The sequence below is a fragment of the Lycium barbarum genome, chromosome 3 (assembly GCF_019175385.1).
Source record: "Lycium barbarum isolate Lr01 chromosome 3, ASM1917538v2, whole genome shotgun sequence".
In the NCBI taxonomy this organism is placed as follows: Eukaryota; Viridiplantae; Streptophyta; class Magnoliopsida; order Solanales; family Solanaceae; genus Lycium; species Lycium barbarum.
In genome coordinates, this window is record NC_083339.1 from 145730596 (window position 1) to 145752130 (window position 21535).

Here is a 21535-nt window from a genome sequence, read left to right on the forward strand (position 1 = left end):
TTCACTTATCTTAGAAAGAGCAATACTATTCTCAAAAAGCGTCACTGTAAGCACCTCTTTTCTCGGGTCTTTAGTTAAAGGAGTTGAAGGAGCAATAATAGGTGATACGAGTAGTAATTTTCTGGCGGCCGAGAGGCCGGTGATGGACAATAAAATTAAAGTAGCACTAGTATCATGATTATTGACATCACAACAAGAGATGAGGAAATTACTTGAGCCATTTAGTCGTCACTAGCACACAATCACCCACAAAGTAAATAAAGAAGAAAAATAACACGAGAGTTTTCCACAATGAAAGAGAAGAAGTATATAGATCTCAAGTAGTCCCAAACATATATGAGAAAGGTTTTCCAATCCTACAAGGATAATATATTTTTGTTTCTCAAATCTATTAGAACAATGATCGGCTGCTACTTAAGAAGTTCAATACTGGGTAATTAGGAAATTTTGTTGCATCAACGAAAATAAACAGAACTGATATAGTTATCTCCGTGCTGTAACATGAAACCTCATATTCCAAAGCCAATATCTGAATTTTCCGTTACCGTTTTAAGTTGCATCAGCACATGTCTTTTTAGTAGTATTAAATTAAGAAAGTGCATTGCATATATGTTAGAGAATGCTTACAGTCCTACAGAATTAGACAAGGACTTAATTTATGTGCATTGATCATTAATGTAATTTAATTTGTTATAACAAATTACTTATCATTTATTTTAGGTTATCAGTCAATCCTTGTTAAAAAGAGGGAAATGGTGCAAATATACCTCTCAATTTTGCGATTTAGAGTAAATATACCCGTTGTTAAAAAAAGTTGTGAATATATAACCATACAGTTACCCAAACGGTGCAAATATACCCTTTTCGCTGACAGATCTAAAAAACAAAATCATTTAGCTTGTTTTTAATTAAAAAATGCCACGTGACTTTTAAAAAATAAGTCTACGCATTTTTTTAGTAGACTTATTTTTCTAAAAGCCACCAGGTATTTTTTTTGGTTGGTCGGGTTTGGTTCTTTTAAAAAAAAAAGGTAAACTTATTTTTTTTTAAGCCAAGGCGATACTTTTTGTAAACGAACCAAATAACCCCACTAGAAAAAAAATTGCCTCGTTGCTTTAAGAAAATAAGTCTACTAAAAAATAATGGGTAGACTTATTTTCTTAAGCCACGTGACATTTTCTTAATTAAAAAATAAGCTAAATGATTTTTTTTTTTAAATTGTCAGCGAAAAGGGTATATTTGTACCATTTGTGCAACGACAATGGTATATTTGCACCATTCGTGTAACAACTGAGGTATATATGCACCACTTTTTTAACGAGAGGTGTATCTGCTCTAATCACAAAGTTAAGGGATATATTTGCACATTTCCCCTTAAAAAGATTTGTAATTACATTTTAAGTGAACTGATGGTATAAGTATATTTTGCACCACATAACATAAATATACGGAACAAACTGATGGAAGGTCACCTGAAATGGCTTGGTGCAAGGAAACATAAAATATTTTTCTCACTAGCTAAACATGAGACAACAATTACTATTTAGAAAGAAAATTTCATGAAAGACAGAAATCATTTTCCAAAAGTTAAATTCCGTCCTACCAAACAGTCAAACACAAATATATCTAGTTAGGCATTATCTATTCTCGATTAACTACTATTATGTGAAATCTTTTCCCGCTATATCCGATCATTAATTAAGAAGAAGAAGAAAAAAAAAACTACTCAAATACTTCCTCCGTTACATAATAAGTGGTATTTTTAACTTTTCATTTTATTTCAAAATAAATGATATTTCACAAAATCAAGAAGGGGCTACTTTTTTTCTTACAATTTTAACTTTATTTAAATGAACGGAGTTTTACGTAACTAAGAAATCATTAAAGAACAACTTCTTTTTTCAAGGCATTTGATATAACACTTCTTACTTTTCAATGTGCGTCCAACCTAAAAATATCATTTATTATAAAACCGCGGAGTATAACCAAATTAGATTTCACAAATTCAAGAGGATAGGCTTATCCAGCCTATGACACGTGTCACCACTCGAATGGAATTGAACATCTCTAAAAAGATACTCATTGTGCCACATGTCTTGTTTGGATCCACGCAAAAAGATCAAAAACCCAAACGTATCACAGTCCGACCAATTGCCAGCCCACAATCTGAGTTTTTGAAAGTTGTAGTTTTGTTAGTTTGGAGTGAAGAGGCATGGCATCTTTTGCAACCCTTGCTGCAGTGCAGCCCACTACCAACGTCAAGGGCCTAGCTGGAAGCTCCATTACTGGAACTAAGCTTCATCTTAAATCATCTCGCCTCAATTTCAAGTCCACTAAATCCAGGTAATTAAGTGGTAATTACAAGTTTAATTACTTAATTATATCTTCAACACGTTTCTTGGCCAAACATGTAGTGCAATGTATCTTTGATAGTGGGTGACGGTGTGACCGGAACTCAATGTGTGACCAAAGGCTGAGTGAGGATTTTTAGTTATGAGTTCCGAACCATAATATTTTTTGCTTATTGGGTTCTGAATAAATTATTTATACATATTAAATAAACTTTTTAATATGAACAGGATTTGATCCGAAGCTACTAGGCCCGTAGCTTTAAGGCTGTGGGACCACCTCGTCTGAAAGCTTAAGCCATTAGTGAACGTCAATTTTATTAGTTATGTTGGTTGGAAGTTGGATTCGATTCATCCAATAAATGAAGGAACTTAAAAAGAACCAGTTGCACTTTTCATATAGGCACTGAAGACACGGGTTAAAAATGATACTGGATGTATTTATGCTTATACGCCTGGATTGTTTAGGTATATTGTGAATTGTGATGTGACTAATTACATGTTTGTATAATAGGGCTGGTTCTGTGGTTGCCAAGTATGGTGACAAGAGTGTATACTTTGATTTGGAGGATTTGGGCAACACCACTGGCCAATGGGACTTGTATGGATCAGATGCACCTTCACCGTACAACCCTCTTCAGGTATTTTTATTTTAGAAGTTATCAAGATTACTTATTATTGATTGGAATTCAATTTTTAGTTCATTGGTATACTGTGCTTGAGTAGTTGTCTTGTTTAAGTTTATTCAGATGGGGCATTTTGAAGTTATTGCTTAATAAATCTTTGTATGTCCCCAAAATAGAACCTAGAAGGTCATCATGTGTAGGTTGACTTCTTGTTGGAGGACATGCCAACTTTTATGTAAGTTGGAAAATACAGAGATGTTGATGCAAAAAACAAAGCAAGACGTACCCAATAAGCATTTCGCTGCAAACTCTGGTTAATGTGGTCTCTTATACACTGCAACGTTAGTTAACTAAACAGCGAAACTCTACCTTACAACAAGGTCGTTGTAGTATAGTGGTAAGTATTCCCGCCTGTCACGCGGGTGACCCGGGTTCGATCCCCGGCAACGGCGTATTTTTTTAGTTTATTCATCGAACTGAACGGGAAAGTTAAAATAGGGTAATGGACTAACCAGCGTTGCAACTCACCATTTATTTTCACTATGCTTATTATTTACGACATGTTTTTTGACAAACTTTTTATACTGCATTTATTGGAGTAATATTTTCAAAAGCTAAAAAGAATTTGTTAGACAAGGTGAGCAGAATAGAATACCGTGGGGGAGAATATCTGTAACAAAAGAAAAAAAGTTACAACAAAAGTTAACTTTTGTATGGTTGCATCTATGCTTTCAAAAAATAAAAAATCAGCTCTATGCCTGAGTAATTATGATTCTGGTTGAAGTTGGATGAGCACATTTTCAAGAAGCTCTATGCCTGAGTAATAACTGTGTCGTATACTGCTTTGTGTTTCGTAGAGCAAGTTCTTTGAGACATTTGCTGCTCCATTCACCAAGAGAGGTTTGTTGCTCAAATTCTTGATATTGGGAGGTGGCTCCACCCTCGCTTACTTCAGTTCCACAGCATCAGGCGATATCCTACCAATCAAGAAAGGCCCGCAACTTCCACCAAAGCTCGGTCCACGTGGCAAGATCTAATTGATTTCTGATCCAATTCTCAACCTTCAATATGTAATTAATGTATGTTTTCCCAGTTTTTGTAAGTATAATTGAAGACTTTCCAATTACTACAAGTTATATCTTATGGTGAATTGTAGCATTGCTTTCTCAAATTACTGGTATATTAACTACTCCCTCTTTCACAATTTATGTGACACTCTTTTCTTTTTTAACCGTAGCAAAAATTAATGTCACTTTTGTATAATTAGAAACAACTTAACTTAAAAATTCTCCTTTTATCATTAATGAAATGATTTATAGCCACACAAATATCTAAGGTTTGTTTTAGATTACAAAAACTTTGTGTCAGTGCCACGTAAATTGGGATTGATGCAATATTAATTTGTCTCTGGATGTCAGCATATTTCTGATATGTTCTAACGTATACTTTCTTTAGTTGATGTGAAAGAAAGATTTAAGATAAGTTTCTGGTGAATTAACGTTTAACCAATTATTGATTGTGTAAACTGTAAACCAGATAGATTTCAAATTATGAACTACAGATCGTATTATTATTAATAGATCTGAAAACCAGAGGTTATTCAAGGTAAAAGGTCTGCAATTCCCATTGTTGTTCAACAACAAGGTGACATCTTGTACTGAGTAAACCATTTCAAGAACTTCCACAGGCCAATAGGTCTCTACTAACTTATCCCTAATTACAAAAGAGAATGACTTTAGTGAAATCCTAGATTGGTATGATTTCATCTCGATATGTACACTTGACGCCGAGCTTTCTTAATTAATCTGATGGAAACTCTGTCCGTCAGTCCTTAATTGCCTCTGATGAGTCGATCAGTATTCTCACTTAGTGGCGTGCTGTTGGACTTCTGGAACCAGCTAAATTCTCTAGGTAAGAAACTCTCTTGTTTGTAACTACATTTGGAGGTTTACTTAGGAGCTTTCCGTCACTTTCTTTGGATCGGTCCTCCTTCACATCTTTCTCCGTGTCATCTTCTCCTTCTCCCCAACCCATGAAATCCAGCAGTGTCATTGAATTAGGAATCTCTCCAGAGTTAAGCTTCTCTACTTCTTCTTTATCATTATCTGATACTCCTAACGAGTCTTCTATAGGGAACCTCTTTACTTCTCCATTTGAAGGATTTTGGGCCAGATCATCTGCTTGTAGTACATCATCAATTCGCGACATGACTGTGTATGCCCTGCTTTCAATTATTCTCGAATAGCTTTCTAAAATAGCTTGCCCGATATCCTGTAACATAAAAAAGATAATAGGCTATGACTTTTTGAAAGAACTGGATTTTCTATAAGGTCGAATCCTTCTATGAAGTCATTAGGTTATCATAGAAGAAATATGAAACAAATTTAGCCTATTTGGCCAAGCTTCTCCAAGGCCAAAAGTTTTTTTTTTCCAAAGTTGAGGTGTTTGACTAAGCTTTTAGGAGAAGAAAAAGTGCTTGAGTACTAGCAAAAGCTGTTTTTGAGAAGCTTAAAAAAATAGCTTTTTCCCAAAACATTTTTTTGAAAGCACGTTGAAAATACATTTAAAAGCTAGTACAAACACTACTTGTTGCTTAGAAGCGATTTTCAAATTGATTAGCCGAACATAAACTGTTTTTTACCAAAAGTACTTTTTTGAAAAACAATTTTTAAAATAAGCTGATTTTAGAAACCTGGCCAAATAGGCAGTTGAGACCGGGAAAAGGCAGATGGATGTTCTGAAACATTTCATAAATAAGCAGGGAAAATTGTCTAGACTCGTTAGAATATCAGTAACATGGAAGGATAATTAACACGGGCGCTTCTTACTCTATTGTACTGGATTTTGCTTATATCTAGTGATGACTGAGGAATTCCAGGGAACCGATGCTTAAGGATAAGCAAGATAGTTTCTGCTCTGTCTTCAAATAATTCTCTTTTCTCCATACTAACGGCTGAACTCCAGGCTGACTTCCCATCTTTTGCAGTCATCTTTCTTCTCCAAATAATTACGGACGCCTCAATCCTGTTTTTGAGATCTAGAATTTTATGTTCTGAAGACAAGTCCATAGTCGAAAGGAAGTAGTCCGGATCAAAGTATTCATCCGTGATGCTCCTGTATATCGAGTCACCAAGACTCGCTCTCCCATTCTGAACACACACGAAAAAGAGTAACAGTAAATCAAGATCATACACTTGCAGAATAAATAATAGGAGGTGGAGCTAGGATTTTTAGTTTATGAGGTCGGACCACCATCCTTTTGGCTTACTGTCTTTTGGATAGATTATTTATACATATTAAATGAATTTCTTAATTCAATACAGGACTTTAGCCAAAGCTACTGAGTCCTGCTGAACCCATAGCTTCAAGGCTGGCTCGGCTCTTGCTTGCTGTTAGTTATGGTGAAATGCTAGATTTTGTTTTTAATCTTTCTTGTACCTTTGGAAGGTTTTCGATATAATTTTCAGGAACCTCCATCTCTGTAAGCACTTGAGCATTTATAGCCAAGGCTGCTTTATGAACTTGGTTTACTGAATCTTTCTGAAATTGCAGCCATTTCCTTGTAGCATCGGACAAGCCATTAGGAGGAACCTTAGGGGTAGGTATCCACCATTTATCATCTTTCCTGCTGTTTTTTCCTTCATCGTCCTTGGATGTATAAGAGATTTCACTTTGGTCTTTAAAACTATCTAAACAATCCTGTTATTCATAAAACCAAACATAAGCATGACTAAGCGCAAACCGAACCAAAAAAGAAAATGAAAAGCAAAGCAAAGCAAGGAAAAGAAGCTTTCTCTTTACCAAAAGCATTGCATCAAGTTTGCGTAATGCTGGAATGTTCATTTGAAGATCGGTTCTCTGCTTCGTCACCATAATCTGAAAATAAGCATTTGGGATCTTGTTAGTCTGTTATTTACATTACTTGATATATGTGAAGAAGAATTTTCCAAGGAGAGGCGTATACATCCATGTTTGTTCCGTCTTTTGATTTTTGTTTAGAAGCAACAAATTCAACAATATGATCTGTAACAGATAAAAGCCAATCAATTTCTTTTCTCCACTTGGCTTTTGTTTCTGGTTGCATGGGCTCTAGTCTCTTCTGTTCCCCAAACGCCGAGGCTGCACTTTTTCAAAAGAAACAAAAGATAAGGAAAACAAATGTAAACAACGAAACCTTCAAATGATCTCTGTAGAAAAACAGTCACACAAAGTAACTAATACATAAATGTTTTTGCTTATATTCGTAACATAACGGTATATACAGATGAAAATGTGAGGGGATTCAAATACCTGCAAGGTTTGTGATTGCATTTGACAACGCCAATGCTGATGAAACACCCTTTCCTCCGCCAGACATATCCTCGCCAAGGAGTAACTTGGCAAATTTTTCCTTCATCAGCTCCATATCTGAGTAGGAATAAGAAGAGCAAGTTCGTCAAAAAGGTGGTCAGACAAAAAAGAAATAGAAGATTATAAACTGCAAAGTTTGATAATAGAAATCCATGCAAAATCATTTCAGCCGAAAAAAAAAAAAAGGAACTCCAATAAACCCCAAATGGCAATATATTCTGGCTTGAACACATATCTTTGCAAGCAGGGATGGAGCTAGGGGCGCAAAGGGATCCATCCGAAAAGGGATACCCAAATGGCATTAAAAAAATTAGCCATTTATGAGTCGTGAAGAATATTGGCAATCAGCTAAATCTTTATTACATTCGACCATTAAATGAATGAAGAAAAAAACTTGAGAAAGAGAAGAAGATGACTTGCCTGAATGCGGGTTATTGTTCTGGTTGATGGGAGCAGAGGCAGAATCGTCGGCTTTATTACGTGCCTTGATGGTCTCTTTACGGGTAAGTTTCCACCCATTAATTTTTTGAGATTCAGAAGACTGAATCTCTAATTTCTCTTCCTCTACTGCTCGAACCATATTTTTTTTCTGATTCAAGCAAAAATAATATTATGTGTCTTATGTGACGGAGTATGAGACCATAAAACAAAAAATATGATATGATATGATATGGAGATGGATGAACAAAATGGAAACTTTTTTTTTAAGAGAAGGAAAAGGGGTTCAACAGGCGTTGCTAGGAAGAGAAAAAGAGACGAAGCTTTCTTTGTTGTTGTTGATAGAGAATGAAAGAGTCTTTGATGTTAGTTCTCTGTTTTTGTGAATGGTTGAGAGAACGTGGGGTGCATGTTTTTCTATAATGAAGGATGAAGACAGGTCACTTCTCTTGTTTAGTTTGGCGAATTTTTTAAAATTCTCCTCTTTGGCTTATGCTTTTTCTTTTTAGAGAATAGTATTTTTGGTTTCTCAAGATTAATTTTAATTTGTCCTTGTAATTTATGACTTAATAAATTTAATATTTAATTAATTCAAATGTGCTTTTGATCCCTTTATGCAAGAAATTTATCATATTGGAGCATATTTATAATGTTACCCTCGAGTCAATTATGGAATAACAATAAAAGTTTAACATAACATATGAGTAAATTTAGCATAAAACGTGTATTAAATGATGGAACGATAATAATTTTAAAATTTTTATTAACATTCTAAACAAAGGGATCAAAAGACAACATTTTAAGTAATTTAATGTGTTTGATGAGATATTGCAACTTGGAAGGATTAAAATTAAAATTTAATACTAATAAAAGGACCAAAAGGATTATTAACCCTGTTGTATTCTTGTCTTATTCAGGAGAACATCGGTGAGACAAACGGATGGCTGAATATTAATGGCAGTAGGGTGTACATGAATCGGGTTGGTTTGGATTTTTTAAAAACTGAATCAAATCAATTACGTCGGGTTTTTAAATTTATACACCAAATCAAACCAATAAAATTCGGGTTTTTTAACCTCGAGTTTTCTCAGGTTATTCGGATTTTTTTTTTCGGAATAATCTTGATACAAAACATATAACTTTTACGTCAAATATTTATTTAATCCTAGTAAGATACAACTATGTAATTAAGGTGTTTCATAAGAAAATAACACAAAATGTGAGAAGAGTGATAACATTGTATTAAAATATTCAACAAAAGATAATAAAATCGGTTAAAATAAATATTGTTAATTAATAAGCCATAAAGAAAATGACCATAATCTAAAAATACTAAGTCATGCTAAAATAAGTACGGCTAATAAGTATTAATTACATGACAAGAAAAAAAAAACTTAAGTTCTGTATTTTCACTCTCTAAACCAATTATGCAAAACTAAAGAATAGATATCCAACATTATTGTCATTTCTATGGGTAAATTGAAATTTTTTTGTTAGTATTAGTGTTGAGTTGGTTTTGGTTTGGACTTTATATGAGTTACTATAACATCCATAGGATATAAAACTTATTCACATTCAAAATCCTAAGTTCAAGCTTGAATAATATGATAATAGATGAAAAATTATGAAAAAAATTAAGAAATATTTATAAATTACATTACAAATAAATATTTTTATGTATAAAACATTTTAAAAATTGAATACATGTAATGTCGGGTTGGTTTGGTTTGGTTTGACTTTTTTTAGCTAAAACCAAACCAAACCAATTATGATCGGTTTTTTTTTTCTAACACCAAACCAAGTCAAACCAAACCACTAGTCGCGTTTTTTTTTCTCGTTTTGACTCGATTTATCGGTTTGGTGCGATTTATCGATTTACTTTATGCACCCCTAAATGGCCGGTCTTCCCCTCCCCTAAAATAAGGTCAAATATGTGCAGAACTGCCGCAAAAAACATGTACTTGTAATTTTTGTCTGCAATAATGAAAAAATAAGGTCTTTTTTTCTCCTTATTATTGGACTATTCAAATACGAAGTTGGTTGAAAAAAATAGGAGGTGGTAATATCCTAAGGTGACGAAAGGCCTTTTCCTTTATACAACATGATGCTTCGCACGACTTCTGTGTAAACAACCCCCACCTTATGATAATCATGCGTTTAACTTCTATTTACTAATGGGCCAAAAAATTGTGTTAAATTATTAGGTAATTAGACATAGTAATAAATCTTAATTGCATTATGTTTCTAGTTGTTATTACAATTCCCATTACATTGGTATATAACGAGAATATAATTGAGCTCACATGTTGTGAGGTTCTCTTACTTATATCAGTAGATCATAAATCTTTGTGACAGGACGCACTTAGTTCCAACGGCAATAGTAAGAACAAAATTTATAGAAGGCTAGCAAAGGACCAATCCACCATACATACATAGGGAAGTCACTTGCAAAACACAAATGGGTATGCAAGTTCACGGTCAACTTCTTTTACAACTATTTTCCTCTTAACAAGTCAACTCCTTGGTGCACATTTCTTGCATTCTTCCATTAGAATTATGATTAAATAATAAATTCACCTAACAATAAATACTAGTAGTATATTAACTTATATAATCAAGTGACAAATTTTAAATAATTATTTTTAAAAGCCACGTGGTTCAAGCGACTCTCACCTACCAACATAAGTAGTGAGATACAAAAATAGAGGGATACGCTCTCAGCGATACTCTAACTTCCAAATACAAACACAAGCAATGGAATCTATAGGCGTATTAATGACATGTCCAATGTCACCATACCTTGAACAAGAGCTAGACAAGCGGTTCAACTTTCTCAGGCTCTGGAAATTCCCTGAAAACCAAAAAAAACACTATTTGAAGTTGCATTCAGAGTCCATTCGAGGAGTCGTTGGAAACGCAACAATCGGAGCAAATGCGGAGCTAATCGAAGCATTACCGAAACTGGAAATTGTATCGAGTTACAGTGTGGGATTGGATAAGATCGATTTGGGATTTTGCAGGGAAAAAGGAATTAAGGTTACTTACTGTCCTGATTTGATTACGGATGACGCAGCAGATACTGGGATTGCTTTGATTTTGGCAGTTTTGAGAAGGATTTGCCAGTGTGATCGGTATGTTAAGAATGGGCTTTGGAAGAAGAATGGTGATTTCATGTTGACGACCAAGGTCCCCCTCTCTCTCTCTCTCTCTCTCTCTCTCTCTTCACCAGAAGAGTTTTGTTTTGGATTTTAGGCCCAAGTTCCGGTCTGGTCCACCCCTAACGCAGGTCCATGTATTGTTGGACGGGCAATTTGCACGATGGTCCCTTTTCGGGGTGGCCTTTAATTTTTGCACCTCAAATCAGGTCTTTAATTTTTAGCCTTCACCTAAGATATTCTGAGATTTTATATTCGAAGTCGCCTCAGTTTAAAAAAAAATCGCAAAACAGAATTTTATTGTAAAATTAGGCCTATTCGGGCGGAGTTTGTAGAATTCCAGCAGAGTAAAAAATTTTTTTTTTTTTTTTGCCTCTAGGCTCTCTACCTTGAGGCAAAAGAAAAAAAAATTGCCTTTAAGGCAACTTATGTGGATTTCGATTAATTTATGGATATCTGCTATGCTGAATAATTCTGTCAGCTGAAGTTTGGGAAGATTAAAAGAAATCTAGGAGTACTTTTTTTTTCCCTCAGCTTTAATTTAAACTTGAAAACCCATTATTCCTAATCTACCTTATCAACGCGCAAAAGAAAAAAAAAAACGTAAATTGTCGGCTGTAGTTAAAAAAAAATGTAATAAATCAATTTGATGACAATTTATAACTCACATAAAACCTCTTTAAAAAAAATAAAAAAAACCAGTGGAGTTGAATTATGTCGTATAAATTGCAAGGGAGAATTCGCAGGAATGCCCTTATTTTGGGGTGGTCTTTAATTTTTGTCCATTAAATAAGTGGTCTTTAATTTTGGCCCTTCATTAGAACTCTTTGATTTCGGGATCGAATCTCTGCTCAGTCAAAAATTTTTAAAAAAAAATCGTAAGACAGAGTTTGAATTCGCAAGATTGTGTATGTTGGACAACAAGTGACATTGCTCCCCGTGGGTCAAGGACAAGAAGCTCATCTGTTATTGCAGCCCGGCTTATAGCTGTTATAGGTATCAGATTTGAAGCAAAAGATAAGATACAGTATCAGATTGCTCTAACAGCAAAAATGAGCAGCTTTGCAAATAAGTGTTTGCTGGTAAGGTTGTTCACGGTTTTGGTTAAAACCAAAATCAAATTGAAAATTTAACCAAACCGACATTTTGTTTGGTTTGGTTTGATTTGGTTTTAAATTATAAACCGATAATATTTGGTTTGGTTATGGTTCTATTAAAAAATAACCGAATAAATAACCGAACCAAACCGATAAATTATATACATAAATTTTGTAATTATTTATATGTATAATATTAGTTTTTCATAAATAATTAATACCTTTTAATCATTAATTTGATTTTTGGTCTACTTATTTCACATGATTGTTTAAGGCTCATATTTTTAAGAATATGTCCAGGCTCATGTTTTTAGGAATATGTCTAGGCTCATGTTTTTAAGAATATGTCCAAGCCCATGTCTTTATGTCTTTTAACTTTTAAGTGTTAAGTGTAAACCTACTAACAGAATCTCACGTTAGAGTCTAATGTCTTTAACTTAAATTTTTAGTCTTTCTTTGTCAATCATTTGATTTTAGTTTTTTTTTTTTTTTTTTTAATTTATACCTTTCTTTTTTCTTGTCTCAATGAGTCCTAAATTTCTAATATTTTTCATATGAAAAGGACAGAGGGTGTAGATTTGGAGGTTCCTATAGAAGATACTTCAGTAACATAAGCATTTGCTGCAACTCAAGCACATGATAATGCCCTAATACTTCTTCCGTGGGTAATCCTCCTAAAAAGCAGAAAAGAACAATTCCTTGTAGTCAAGACCCTAGTCTTGGGGATAATGATAGAAATACATCTGAAGTTTGGGATCATTACACAAAGTTTTTTTAATAAAATGAGAGAATTGAGGGCAAAATGCAAGTACTGTCCCAAAGTTTGGGATCATTACACAAAATTTTTTTATTTCACATATTTTCAATTTAATTTTAGGCAGTCTTTATATTTAAGTAATATGTATGTTTGTAACAATAACTAAAAGCTCCTATGCTTTGTAACAATAACTAAAAGCTCATATGCTCTACTTTATTTCCAGGTATGTGTATTAATATGACAAAAATGATGCAGCCACTACTAAGTTAGTTTTTAGCTCTATATGTAATAGTTTAGCAACTTTGGGTAACTTGGGTACTACACTATCATTAATAGTGAAAATGTTTCTACTTTACCAAAAAAAATAGTGAAAATGTTTCTATGATGTATGTTCCACCTTAAACTATAGATAAAAGTTATCGTTTGAACAAAAAAAAAGACATGTCTTTTTCAATTTTTTAATGTTTTACTGATAAGTTTCATTGCTGCTAGTCATGAACCGAAAAATCGAACTAAACCGACAATAACCAAACCGGTGGTTATTATTTTATTTGGTTTGGTTATGGTTTTAGACATTTAAAAACCGACTAAATTGATTTGGTTATGGTTTTAATCAATAATCGACCCAAATCGAACCATGAACACCTCTATTTGCTGGTCGTGGAACTTTAAGTAATTTACATGGCCTTCCAGCGGAGATTCTTTTAGAAATGCAATGATAATAAAAATTTTGCATGATTCGGGCAGAGTTTCAAACTCTAGCTTAAGACAGAATTTTACCCTTCAAAACTCTGCCTTAATGTAGTGTTTTGAAGGCAAAATTCTGCCTTGCGAATCCAAACATTTGCCTTGCGAATTTTTTTTTTTTTTTTTTACTGAGCTGAGGTTCGAATCCAGAACCTCAGAATATTAGGCGAAGGGCAAAAATTAAAGACCATCCCAAAAGAAGGGCAATCTGCGCAAAAAATATGAATCGGAAAAGGGTCAAATATACCCCTATACTATTAGAAAATGATTAAATATACCTCTCGTTATACTTTAAGTCCAAATATACCCCTCTGTTATATTTTGGGTTCAAATATACCCCTATTCCGTTAAACTTGTCCAAGATGGACATGAGATCTGACGTGACGCTGACAACTCGATGATGTGGACACCACATGGCATGCCACCTCACCACCCTAACCCATTTACCCCTCTCTTACCCTTCTTCTTCCATCACTACCATCTCCTCCCCCTTCACAACCTTTGCCACCACTACACCACCATCTCCACCTTTCCTAATTTTTCTCATTAATCTCTCCAATTCATGTATCTAATTAAATTAATTAATTATTAAACCCTTATTCATTTCCCTAACTTTCCAAATTCAGGCGTTTCAATTAGCTATGAGTGAAGCACACTGATTCTACAGTACGCATCTACTGCGGAAAAAAAAAATCAATTTTTGGTTTTTTTAATTATTCGATTGTTGAATTTTAAGCATCTTATCAGTGATATTATATCCAATTTTGATTGCTTTAATTAGATTATAGTACTTTGAAGTCTTCATTTTTCTGATTGGTCTTTAGTTTAGGTTTTTTATAATTCAATTGTTGAATTTGAAGAATCTGATCAGTGATATTATATCCAATTTTGATCGCTTTAATTAGATTAATAGTATTTTGATGTTTTTGCTTTTCTGATCGGTCTATTAGTTTAGGTTTATAATAATTCGATTGCGGAATTTTAATCTCGATTAGGGGCATAAGATCAGTGATATTATATCACTGATATTGGTGTGGTGGTACTAATGATGATAAATGTTGTGAGGGGGTGGTGAGGTGGGGTAAATGGGTTAGGGTGGTGAGGTGGCATGCCATTTGATGTCCACCTCACCGAGTTGTTGTCAGCGTCACGTCAGATCTCAGGTCCATCTTGAATAATTTTGACGAAATAGGGATATATTTGAACCCAAAGTATAACGAAAGGTATATTGAATAGTGCAGGATATATTTGACCCTTTTCCGAAAATGAATTGATATTCTATGTTACCATTATTTTAAAAGGCAGTGTCAGGACTCGCCCTGGGGCTCGTCTCGGGGCAGGGCAGTGGCAAAACGCCCTGGGGCTAACGTGCGGGGCTTAGTTCCTATGAGGCTTACGCCCTAAGCGCCCAACCGTACGCCCTAAACACGCCTAACGCCCGACGCCCAAGGCTCGCCTAACAGTTCTTACACAAATTATATTTTAAATTCCTTAATTAAAATCATTCACCCTCATAATTGTTTAACAAAATAATGATACTTAATAGTTTTTCATCTATAGAAATAGAAGATTGGGTGTAACTCATTTAACAAGTCGTAGTATTGGATATTTACTATTTGAGAACGTCGTGAGGATGAATATCACTTAATTTAAAAAAAAAAAACACATGGCGGAATTGTACATTTTCACTTGTCATTGATCATAAGTCATATGTATCAGAATTATCATATAATTTTATTTTTTGTTCATGAAGAAGTTATGTTTTAATTGTAATATTGATAAATTTTATTGATTATTTGCTTATAGGGAGATAAAATGAATAGTATGATAGTAATAGTGTTTTAAGAAACTATGTTTTTTTCCGTGTTTGAAAGTTAAAATGTTAGAATTTATTTGCATTTCATAATAGGTTTTATTTCATTGTATTGTTTATACTTGTAAAATTATGTTATATATAATTACAAGTTATAAGCGGTGTATAATGAATTGCTTTGATCATTTTTTTTTTTTGCGCGCGCGCGCGCGCACACACACACATATATATATATATATATATATATATATATATATATATATATCATTTTTTTACAGTTTTTTTTAATCTAATTTTACCTATTTAAAAATATTTATTGTAATTATATTATTTTAAGAAATACTAAAAATTAAATACCCATGGGGCTTACGCCCCGTGCCTCGAGGCTTACGCCTTGTCGAGGCGTATGTAAAACGCCCCGCTTTACGCTCCCGCTTTTCAAAACACTGTATGTTACATCGTACACTAATTTGATTTTGATAAAATACATGATAAAGTAATATTCTTCTCCGAACAAAAGAAAAAGTCACCACACATTTTACGCAAGTGATCAACCTCTCAAATAAAAGGGTCCACTTGTATCGTCACTCTTCACCCTCCGCACACAAAAGAACAAGAAACAAGAAAATGGAAAGCATCGGAGTGTTAATGGCGTGTCCCATGTCATCCTACCTAGAACAAGAACTAGACAAGCGATTCAACCTCTACCGCTTCTGGAACTTTCCACAGAAAAACGAATTCCTCACTCAACACGCCAATTCCATCCGTGCTGTCGTAGGCAACGCTTTTGCCGGCGCTGATGCTGAACTTATTGACTCCCTTCCTAAGCTTGAGATTGTTTCGAGTTTCAGTGTTGGTTTGGATAAGATTGATTTGAACAAGTGCAAAGAGAAGGGGATTAGGGTTACGAATACACCTGATGTTTTGACTGAGGATGTGGCTGATTTGGCTATAGGGTTGATGTTGGCTGTTTTAAGGAGGATTTGTGAATGTGATCGCTATGTTAGGAAAGGCTTGTGGAAGACTGGTGATTTCAAGTTGACTTCTAAGGTGACCCAATTTTGTTCCTTTTTGCCGCTTTTGTTTTGTCTGATGAGTGATGCCTATGAAAAAGGCTCAGATTATTGAAATACTGAAGCTTAGGGGCGGAGCTAGTATCTTTGGTCCAAACCCTGTATTTTTATTGAAAAATTCATTTGAATTTGTCGAAATTATTACTCTAATTTAGAACCCAATAACTTTAAGGACTAGAATCCAAATACATAAACTTCAAATATTACCTCCGCCTCTAAATTGCTGCTTGAAGCAAAAAGATGGGAAATTTGGCTATAAAGAGACGAAATTATTAAGTATCTGTGAATTCTTGGTTTTACTGGTGTGCTAGAAATATAAGCTTGTTGCCTGAAATCAAGTTCTTGTACTTTTCCTGTCCGCTTAAATAAAGGAGATGATTTCAGCTTTCCGGTATGTGTAAATTCAACAGTATTGGCACCTACTGTGGGATTGAATTGTGTGCCAAGTATGTTTACAGACTCTAACCTATGTCAAGGTATCTTATTGTTTGCATTATTGGAATTTTAATTTGCTTGAGGCCAATGAAGTATATAGCGGTTATCTGGATTTCATAGGTTTTAGATTGTCAGTTGTCGCTTTGTTCTTGACAAGAAAATATGAAGAGTGTAAATGAATACTCTGTACAAGATAGATTGTTGTGTCCTTGCTGTAATTTCTCTTACTATCTGGTCTTACTGTTTTACTAAGGGAGCCTATTGTTTAATATTCACCTTTGTCGTTTTCAACCGTTTGATCCTTCACTGCTATGTGTAAAAAGCCTCTCTGTTTCATTAGCACATCTGTGGCAATATGTATATCCTTGAGTTGCTCGATGTCTTAGATGAGCCTCAATAGTCGTCTATAACTTGTGCTCATTTTAGAGGAGCTATTCCATAATCACTTTTTATTGTGTTGCCTATTACGTTTCTGTTTAATGTACTTCAAATAATAGTATGGCTGTGATTACATGCAGCAAAATCAAAGCATTTTTTCATTTGCAAAAATTGATACTCCCTCCGTTTCATAATAAGTGGTTCTTTTAGCTTATGCACACCCCTTAAGAAAATGCTCACTCTTAGAAAATTAGGAGTGTTTTTATTGACTTACCTCTAATTAAATGCCTATAAATTGTTACCATTGTCAAAAAAAAAAAAAAAAAAAAAATGCCTAGAAAAAGAAAAGCTACTTAATGATTCTTGATTTCATAAATATGGGTAATTTTGGAAGAATAAGATCAATTCCTTCTTGAAATCCTAAACACCACTTATTTTGAAACAAAATGAAAAGCCTAAAACACCATTTATTTAGAAATGGAGGGAGTATTGAATACCAGTAAGTTTTGGCTAGCGGATAACTTGAATTTCCTTGGAACGAAACTGTAAAGCATATCATATCACCATATTAGTTGTAAGTATTTGTCTTGGAGGTGGTGTCACATTAACTGTGAGAAGCTATGGTCAGTTGGTCACCAGACTAGCAACTTGTGGTTGTTCTTAATGGAACTTTTAGGAGCCTTTTTCTGCAGTAATACTGGCAAATGAACTGAGAAAAATGCAACAGAATCATTCATTCTATTATGTATTTACCCGAGATTCAATCTTTTTCCTAAAGTTAAGTCAATAAATTTCCGATCTTGTATCTTCTTTCTATTTGGCTGAATTGTATTAACTTTTGGCGGCTGGGATTTATTTTAATCTCTACCTAATTCTATCTCTCTTGCAGTTTAGTGGCAAATCAGTGGGTATTATAGGACTGGGGAGGATTGGCTTGGCAATTGCTAAGAGAGCGGAAGCTTTTGGCTGTCCAATCAGCTACCACTCAAGATCGGAAAAGCCAAATACAAATTACAAGTATTACTCAAGTTTAGTTGAGTTGGCTTCTAATTGCCAGATTCTTGTTGTGGCGTGTGCACTGACTCCTGAGACTCGTCATATTGTCAACCGTGAAGTCATGGAAGCTTTGGGACCAAAGGGGGTTCTGATTAACATTGGTCGGGGTCCTCACGTAGATGAAAAGGAGCTTGTATCTGCTCTTCTTGAAGGCCGTTTAGGGGGTGCTGGCCTTGATGTGTTTGAGAATGAGCCTGAAGTACCTGAGCAGCTCTTTGGCCTTGAGAATGTGGTCCTATTGCCTCATGTAGGCAGTGGCACGGAGGAAACACGCAAGGACATGGCCGACCTTGTACTTGGGAACTTAGAAGCTCACTTTCTGAACAAACCACTGATAACTCCAGTGGTTTAAGTATATGAATGGCTGCTATTAATTATTGGAGGTTACATTTTGCTTCAGCAACTAGGTTCACACTTCCTATTGGAGCTCATTGTCTCCTGAACTTTCGAGCAAATATTTCGTGATTGTTTGGGTTCTTCAACTTGCTGTCACTGTTTGCATAGGACTATTTCAATCTTATTGTCTACTTATCATAAATAATAACTTCAACGATACCACATTGACAGTTTAATGGGAGAGCTCAGTAGAGAATCCGTGACCGAACTGTCATGTGATAGTTTTACAATGATGAGGGGAAGATATTATTACTAATTCAGATTGTCGTTTCAATCTTGAAAAATTGATGCTTGCTTTGAAAATTTCAATTTTATCATTCAAACTATCTGTATATACGTTGGAAGTTATCAAATTGTCTGAACATGGAAACTACGAACCAAAAATCTGTTGAAATTCTGCGTCGAAACCCGTATATACGTGATAAAGGTAAGTATAGTAGAAAGAGTTAAATATTTCAGAACCCTTTCTATGATCTATCAACTTAATTATAACACATTGCGCTGTATGTTGCTGTTCTGTTTGGAGCAGCATCTCCCATTCTTCCTCTAGCTAAATTTGACATGGGTAAATCTTGGTACATCGTCCATGAGAAAAAATTCAAAAAGAAAAAAAATTAATTCTTGAATAACATAAAACAGGTTTCCAGGTTACTAAACACCTAAGGGGATCTGAGTGCTGGCAAAAAGAACTCTTTTGGTAGGGTATGTTTGGTGGGCAATTGAAAATTAGTTGGACCAATAGGTTACAAATTAAACTCAGGTCATAAAATTGAAGTGGAGCTCAATTTGTCCTGGTAAGCTGAAATGGAAGGGATAGGGGTATTATTGATGCGTCCATTATCCAATTACATCCAACAAGAGCTAGCCAAACGTTTCACCCTCTTCAAATACTGGGAAATCTCTGATTCTCTCAAACTACACTCCGATTCCATCAGAGCAGTGGTGGGGAATGGAGTTCAGGGAGCAAACTCGGAGTTGATCGACTCGCTGCCCAGATTGGAAATTGTATCTAGTCACAGTTCAGGGCTTGACAAGATTGATTTGGTGAAATGTAAAGAGAGAGGGATTAGGGTAACCTCCACTCCCGATGCTCTCACTGATGATGTTGCTGACATGGCCATTTTACTCACTATTGCAACTTTGAGGAGGATTCTTGAAGCTGATCGGTTTGTCAGGAATGGGATTTGGAAGGAAAAGGATTTCAATTTGACAGCTAAGGTACATCTTTTAGCCTTTAAAGTTTGTGGCTTTGATTCATTGACTAAATGTTGACAGCAAAATATCTGTAAATAACTGACGAGCACTGATAATATTGCCTTTTGTTCGAGATAAACGACGTTCTACTTTGGAGTCATTTATATTCTTTCCATCTGCAAATATTTCTCTCTGTGCCCTTGGCTGTAACGTAGCTCCAACATGGTTTGAATGAACACGTGGATCCGGTATTTAAGTTTTGTGGGTTCAACATTTAGGGTTTTTAGCATTAAACCCATTATATTTTTAAAGTTATTAGTCCATATCTACTATTTGACGTAATTTTTGTAGATTTTGAAATAAATTATGCTCTACGTTGAAGGTATTGGGTTCAGATTATGAACCCGGTGTCAATATGCTGCATCTGACTCTGTTTGATGGACTTCATGTGTCAAAATACGTTGAGAAAGGTCCAAAATTATTCCTTTACTTTTGACTATAGTTCAAAATTATCCTCTATTTTACTTCAGGTTGGTCAAAGTATAACGGCGAGCAAAATTTAGATATTGCGTATGGTAAAGGGGTATTTTTGATTTTTTTCCCCCTTATTTAAAGCTGGTCAATACCGAGTACAAGGAACTTTATCTGCTTTGCTTGATGATCTTGTGCATTTTAAACCTATCTGGTATCTTCTTCTTTTGGAGCACTTAGTTGGTCCAGATCCAAATCTAGCCATATTAGATTTTGACATTTCCCTTTCTAAGTTTTGTTTCTCCAAAGAGCTTATCTTTGTTTGGTCTTCATTTTTGTTTCAGTTTAGCGGCAAATCAGTAGGTATTGTAGGCTTAGGGAGGATTGGTTCAGCAATTGCCAAGAGAGCTGAAGCTTTTGGATGTCCAATCAGTTATCATTCGCGTTCACGAAAACCAGAGTCAACGTACACCTACTATCCACATGTTATCGACTTAGCCTCCAACTGCCAGATCCTCGTTGTTGCTTGTGCCCTAACTGGTGAAACACACCACATTATCAACCGTGAAGTTATAGACGCCTTGGGTCCAAATGGAATTGTTATCAACATTGCAAGGGGTTCTCATATTGATGAACCTGAGCTGGTATCTGCTCTTGCAGAAGGAAGGTTGGGAGGAGCAGGGCTTGATGTTCTTGAACACGAACCTGAAGTGCCCGTGCAGCTAGCTAGATTTGATAATGTTGTTCTATCACCTCACACGGCAGCTGGCACTCTGGAGACGCGTAAGGACATGGCTGATCTCGTGGTTGCAAACTTGGAGGCATACTTTTCGAACAAGCCATTACTAACTCCTGTTATTTGAGACTTTCTGGTAAAGGTTTGATGATCCTGAACTTAGTTTGTGGTTGATTCTTCTACTTCTATTTTCATCGTTTAGCAACATGCTAAGTATGTCATTGGTTCAAGCATGTAAAATTTGGGCATGCTATGCTACTCTTTCTTGTGCTGATTGGGAACATTTGAAGATGGTTGGTAGTAGTACAAGTGAGGTGAGGTATTTGTTGCTCATCATACTATGTGATTCTAGTTTGCCGCCTTGGAGAATGGTATTGTGGTTCTGAGAGTGTCTACTATTTGTTAAATGCCCAATGAGGAGGTTGAATTTGTATAGATGATCTCTTAATGAACCTGAACTATGCT

The 21535-nt window shown here is 35.0% G+C and overlaps 4 protein-coding genes and 1 non-coding gene across 5 annotated transcripts; 4 read left to right on the forward strand and 1 right to left on the reverse strand.

Moving 5' to 3' along the window:
• The first annotated feature begins 2127 nt into the window (after positions 1-2127).
• On the forward strand, positions 2128-4178 carry LOC132633385 (photosystem I reaction center subunit VI-2, chloroplastic-like). Its single transcript, XM_060349776.1, has 3 exons — positions 2128-2343; positions 2863-2989; positions 3832-4178. The coding sequence occupies exons 1-3, from the start codon at positions 2213-2215 to the stop codon at positions 4009-4011; spliced, it is 438 nt and encodes a 145-aa protein (XP_060205759.1). The 5' UTR covers positions 2128-2212; the 3' UTR covers positions 4012-4178.
• On the forward strand, positions 3355-3426 carry TRNAD-GUC (transfer RNA aspartic acid (anticodon GUC)). The gene has a single exon. It is a non-coding gene; the product is annotated as a tRNA-Asp (tRNA).
• Positions 4025-8192, reverse strand: LOC132633384 (rop guanine nucleotide exchange factor 12-like). Its single transcript, XM_060349775.1, has 7 exons — positions 7745-8192; positions 7265-7381; positions 6939-7093; positions 6776-6850; positions 6413-6673; positions 5803-6123; positions 4025-5245 (listed from the first exon to the last, which is right to left on the reverse strand). Exons 1-7 carry the CDS (start codon positions 7902-7904, stop codon positions 4841-4843), a joined length of 1494 nt encoding a protein of 497 aa, XP_060205758.1. The 5' UTR covers positions 7905-8192; the 3' UTR covers positions 4025-4840.
• A 7659-nt stretch (positions 8193-15851) lies between these two features.
• Positions 15852-18925, forward strand: LOC132633387 (glyoxylate/hydroxypyruvate/pyruvate reductase 2KGR-like). The gene is made up of 2 exons (XM_060349777.1): positions 15852-16381; positions 18107-18925. Exons 1-2 carry the CDS (start codon positions 15959-15961, stop codon positions 18623-18625), a joined length of 942 nt encoding a protein of 313 aa, XP_060205760.1. The 5' UTR covers positions 15852-15958; the 3' UTR covers positions 18626-18925.
• Positions 18926-19067: 142 nt separating this feature from the next.
• On the forward strand, positions 19068-21512 carry LOC132633388 (glyoxylate/hydroxypyruvate/pyruvate reductase 2KGR-like). The gene is made up of 2 exons (XM_060349778.1): positions 19068-19887; positions 20679-21512. Exons 1-2 carry the CDS (start codon positions 19474-19476, stop codon positions 21195-21197), a joined length of 933 nt encoding a protein of 310 aa, XP_060205761.1. The 5' UTR covers positions 19068-19473; the 3' UTR covers positions 21198-21512.
• The last annotated feature ends 23 nt before the right edge of the window (positions 21513-21535 follow it).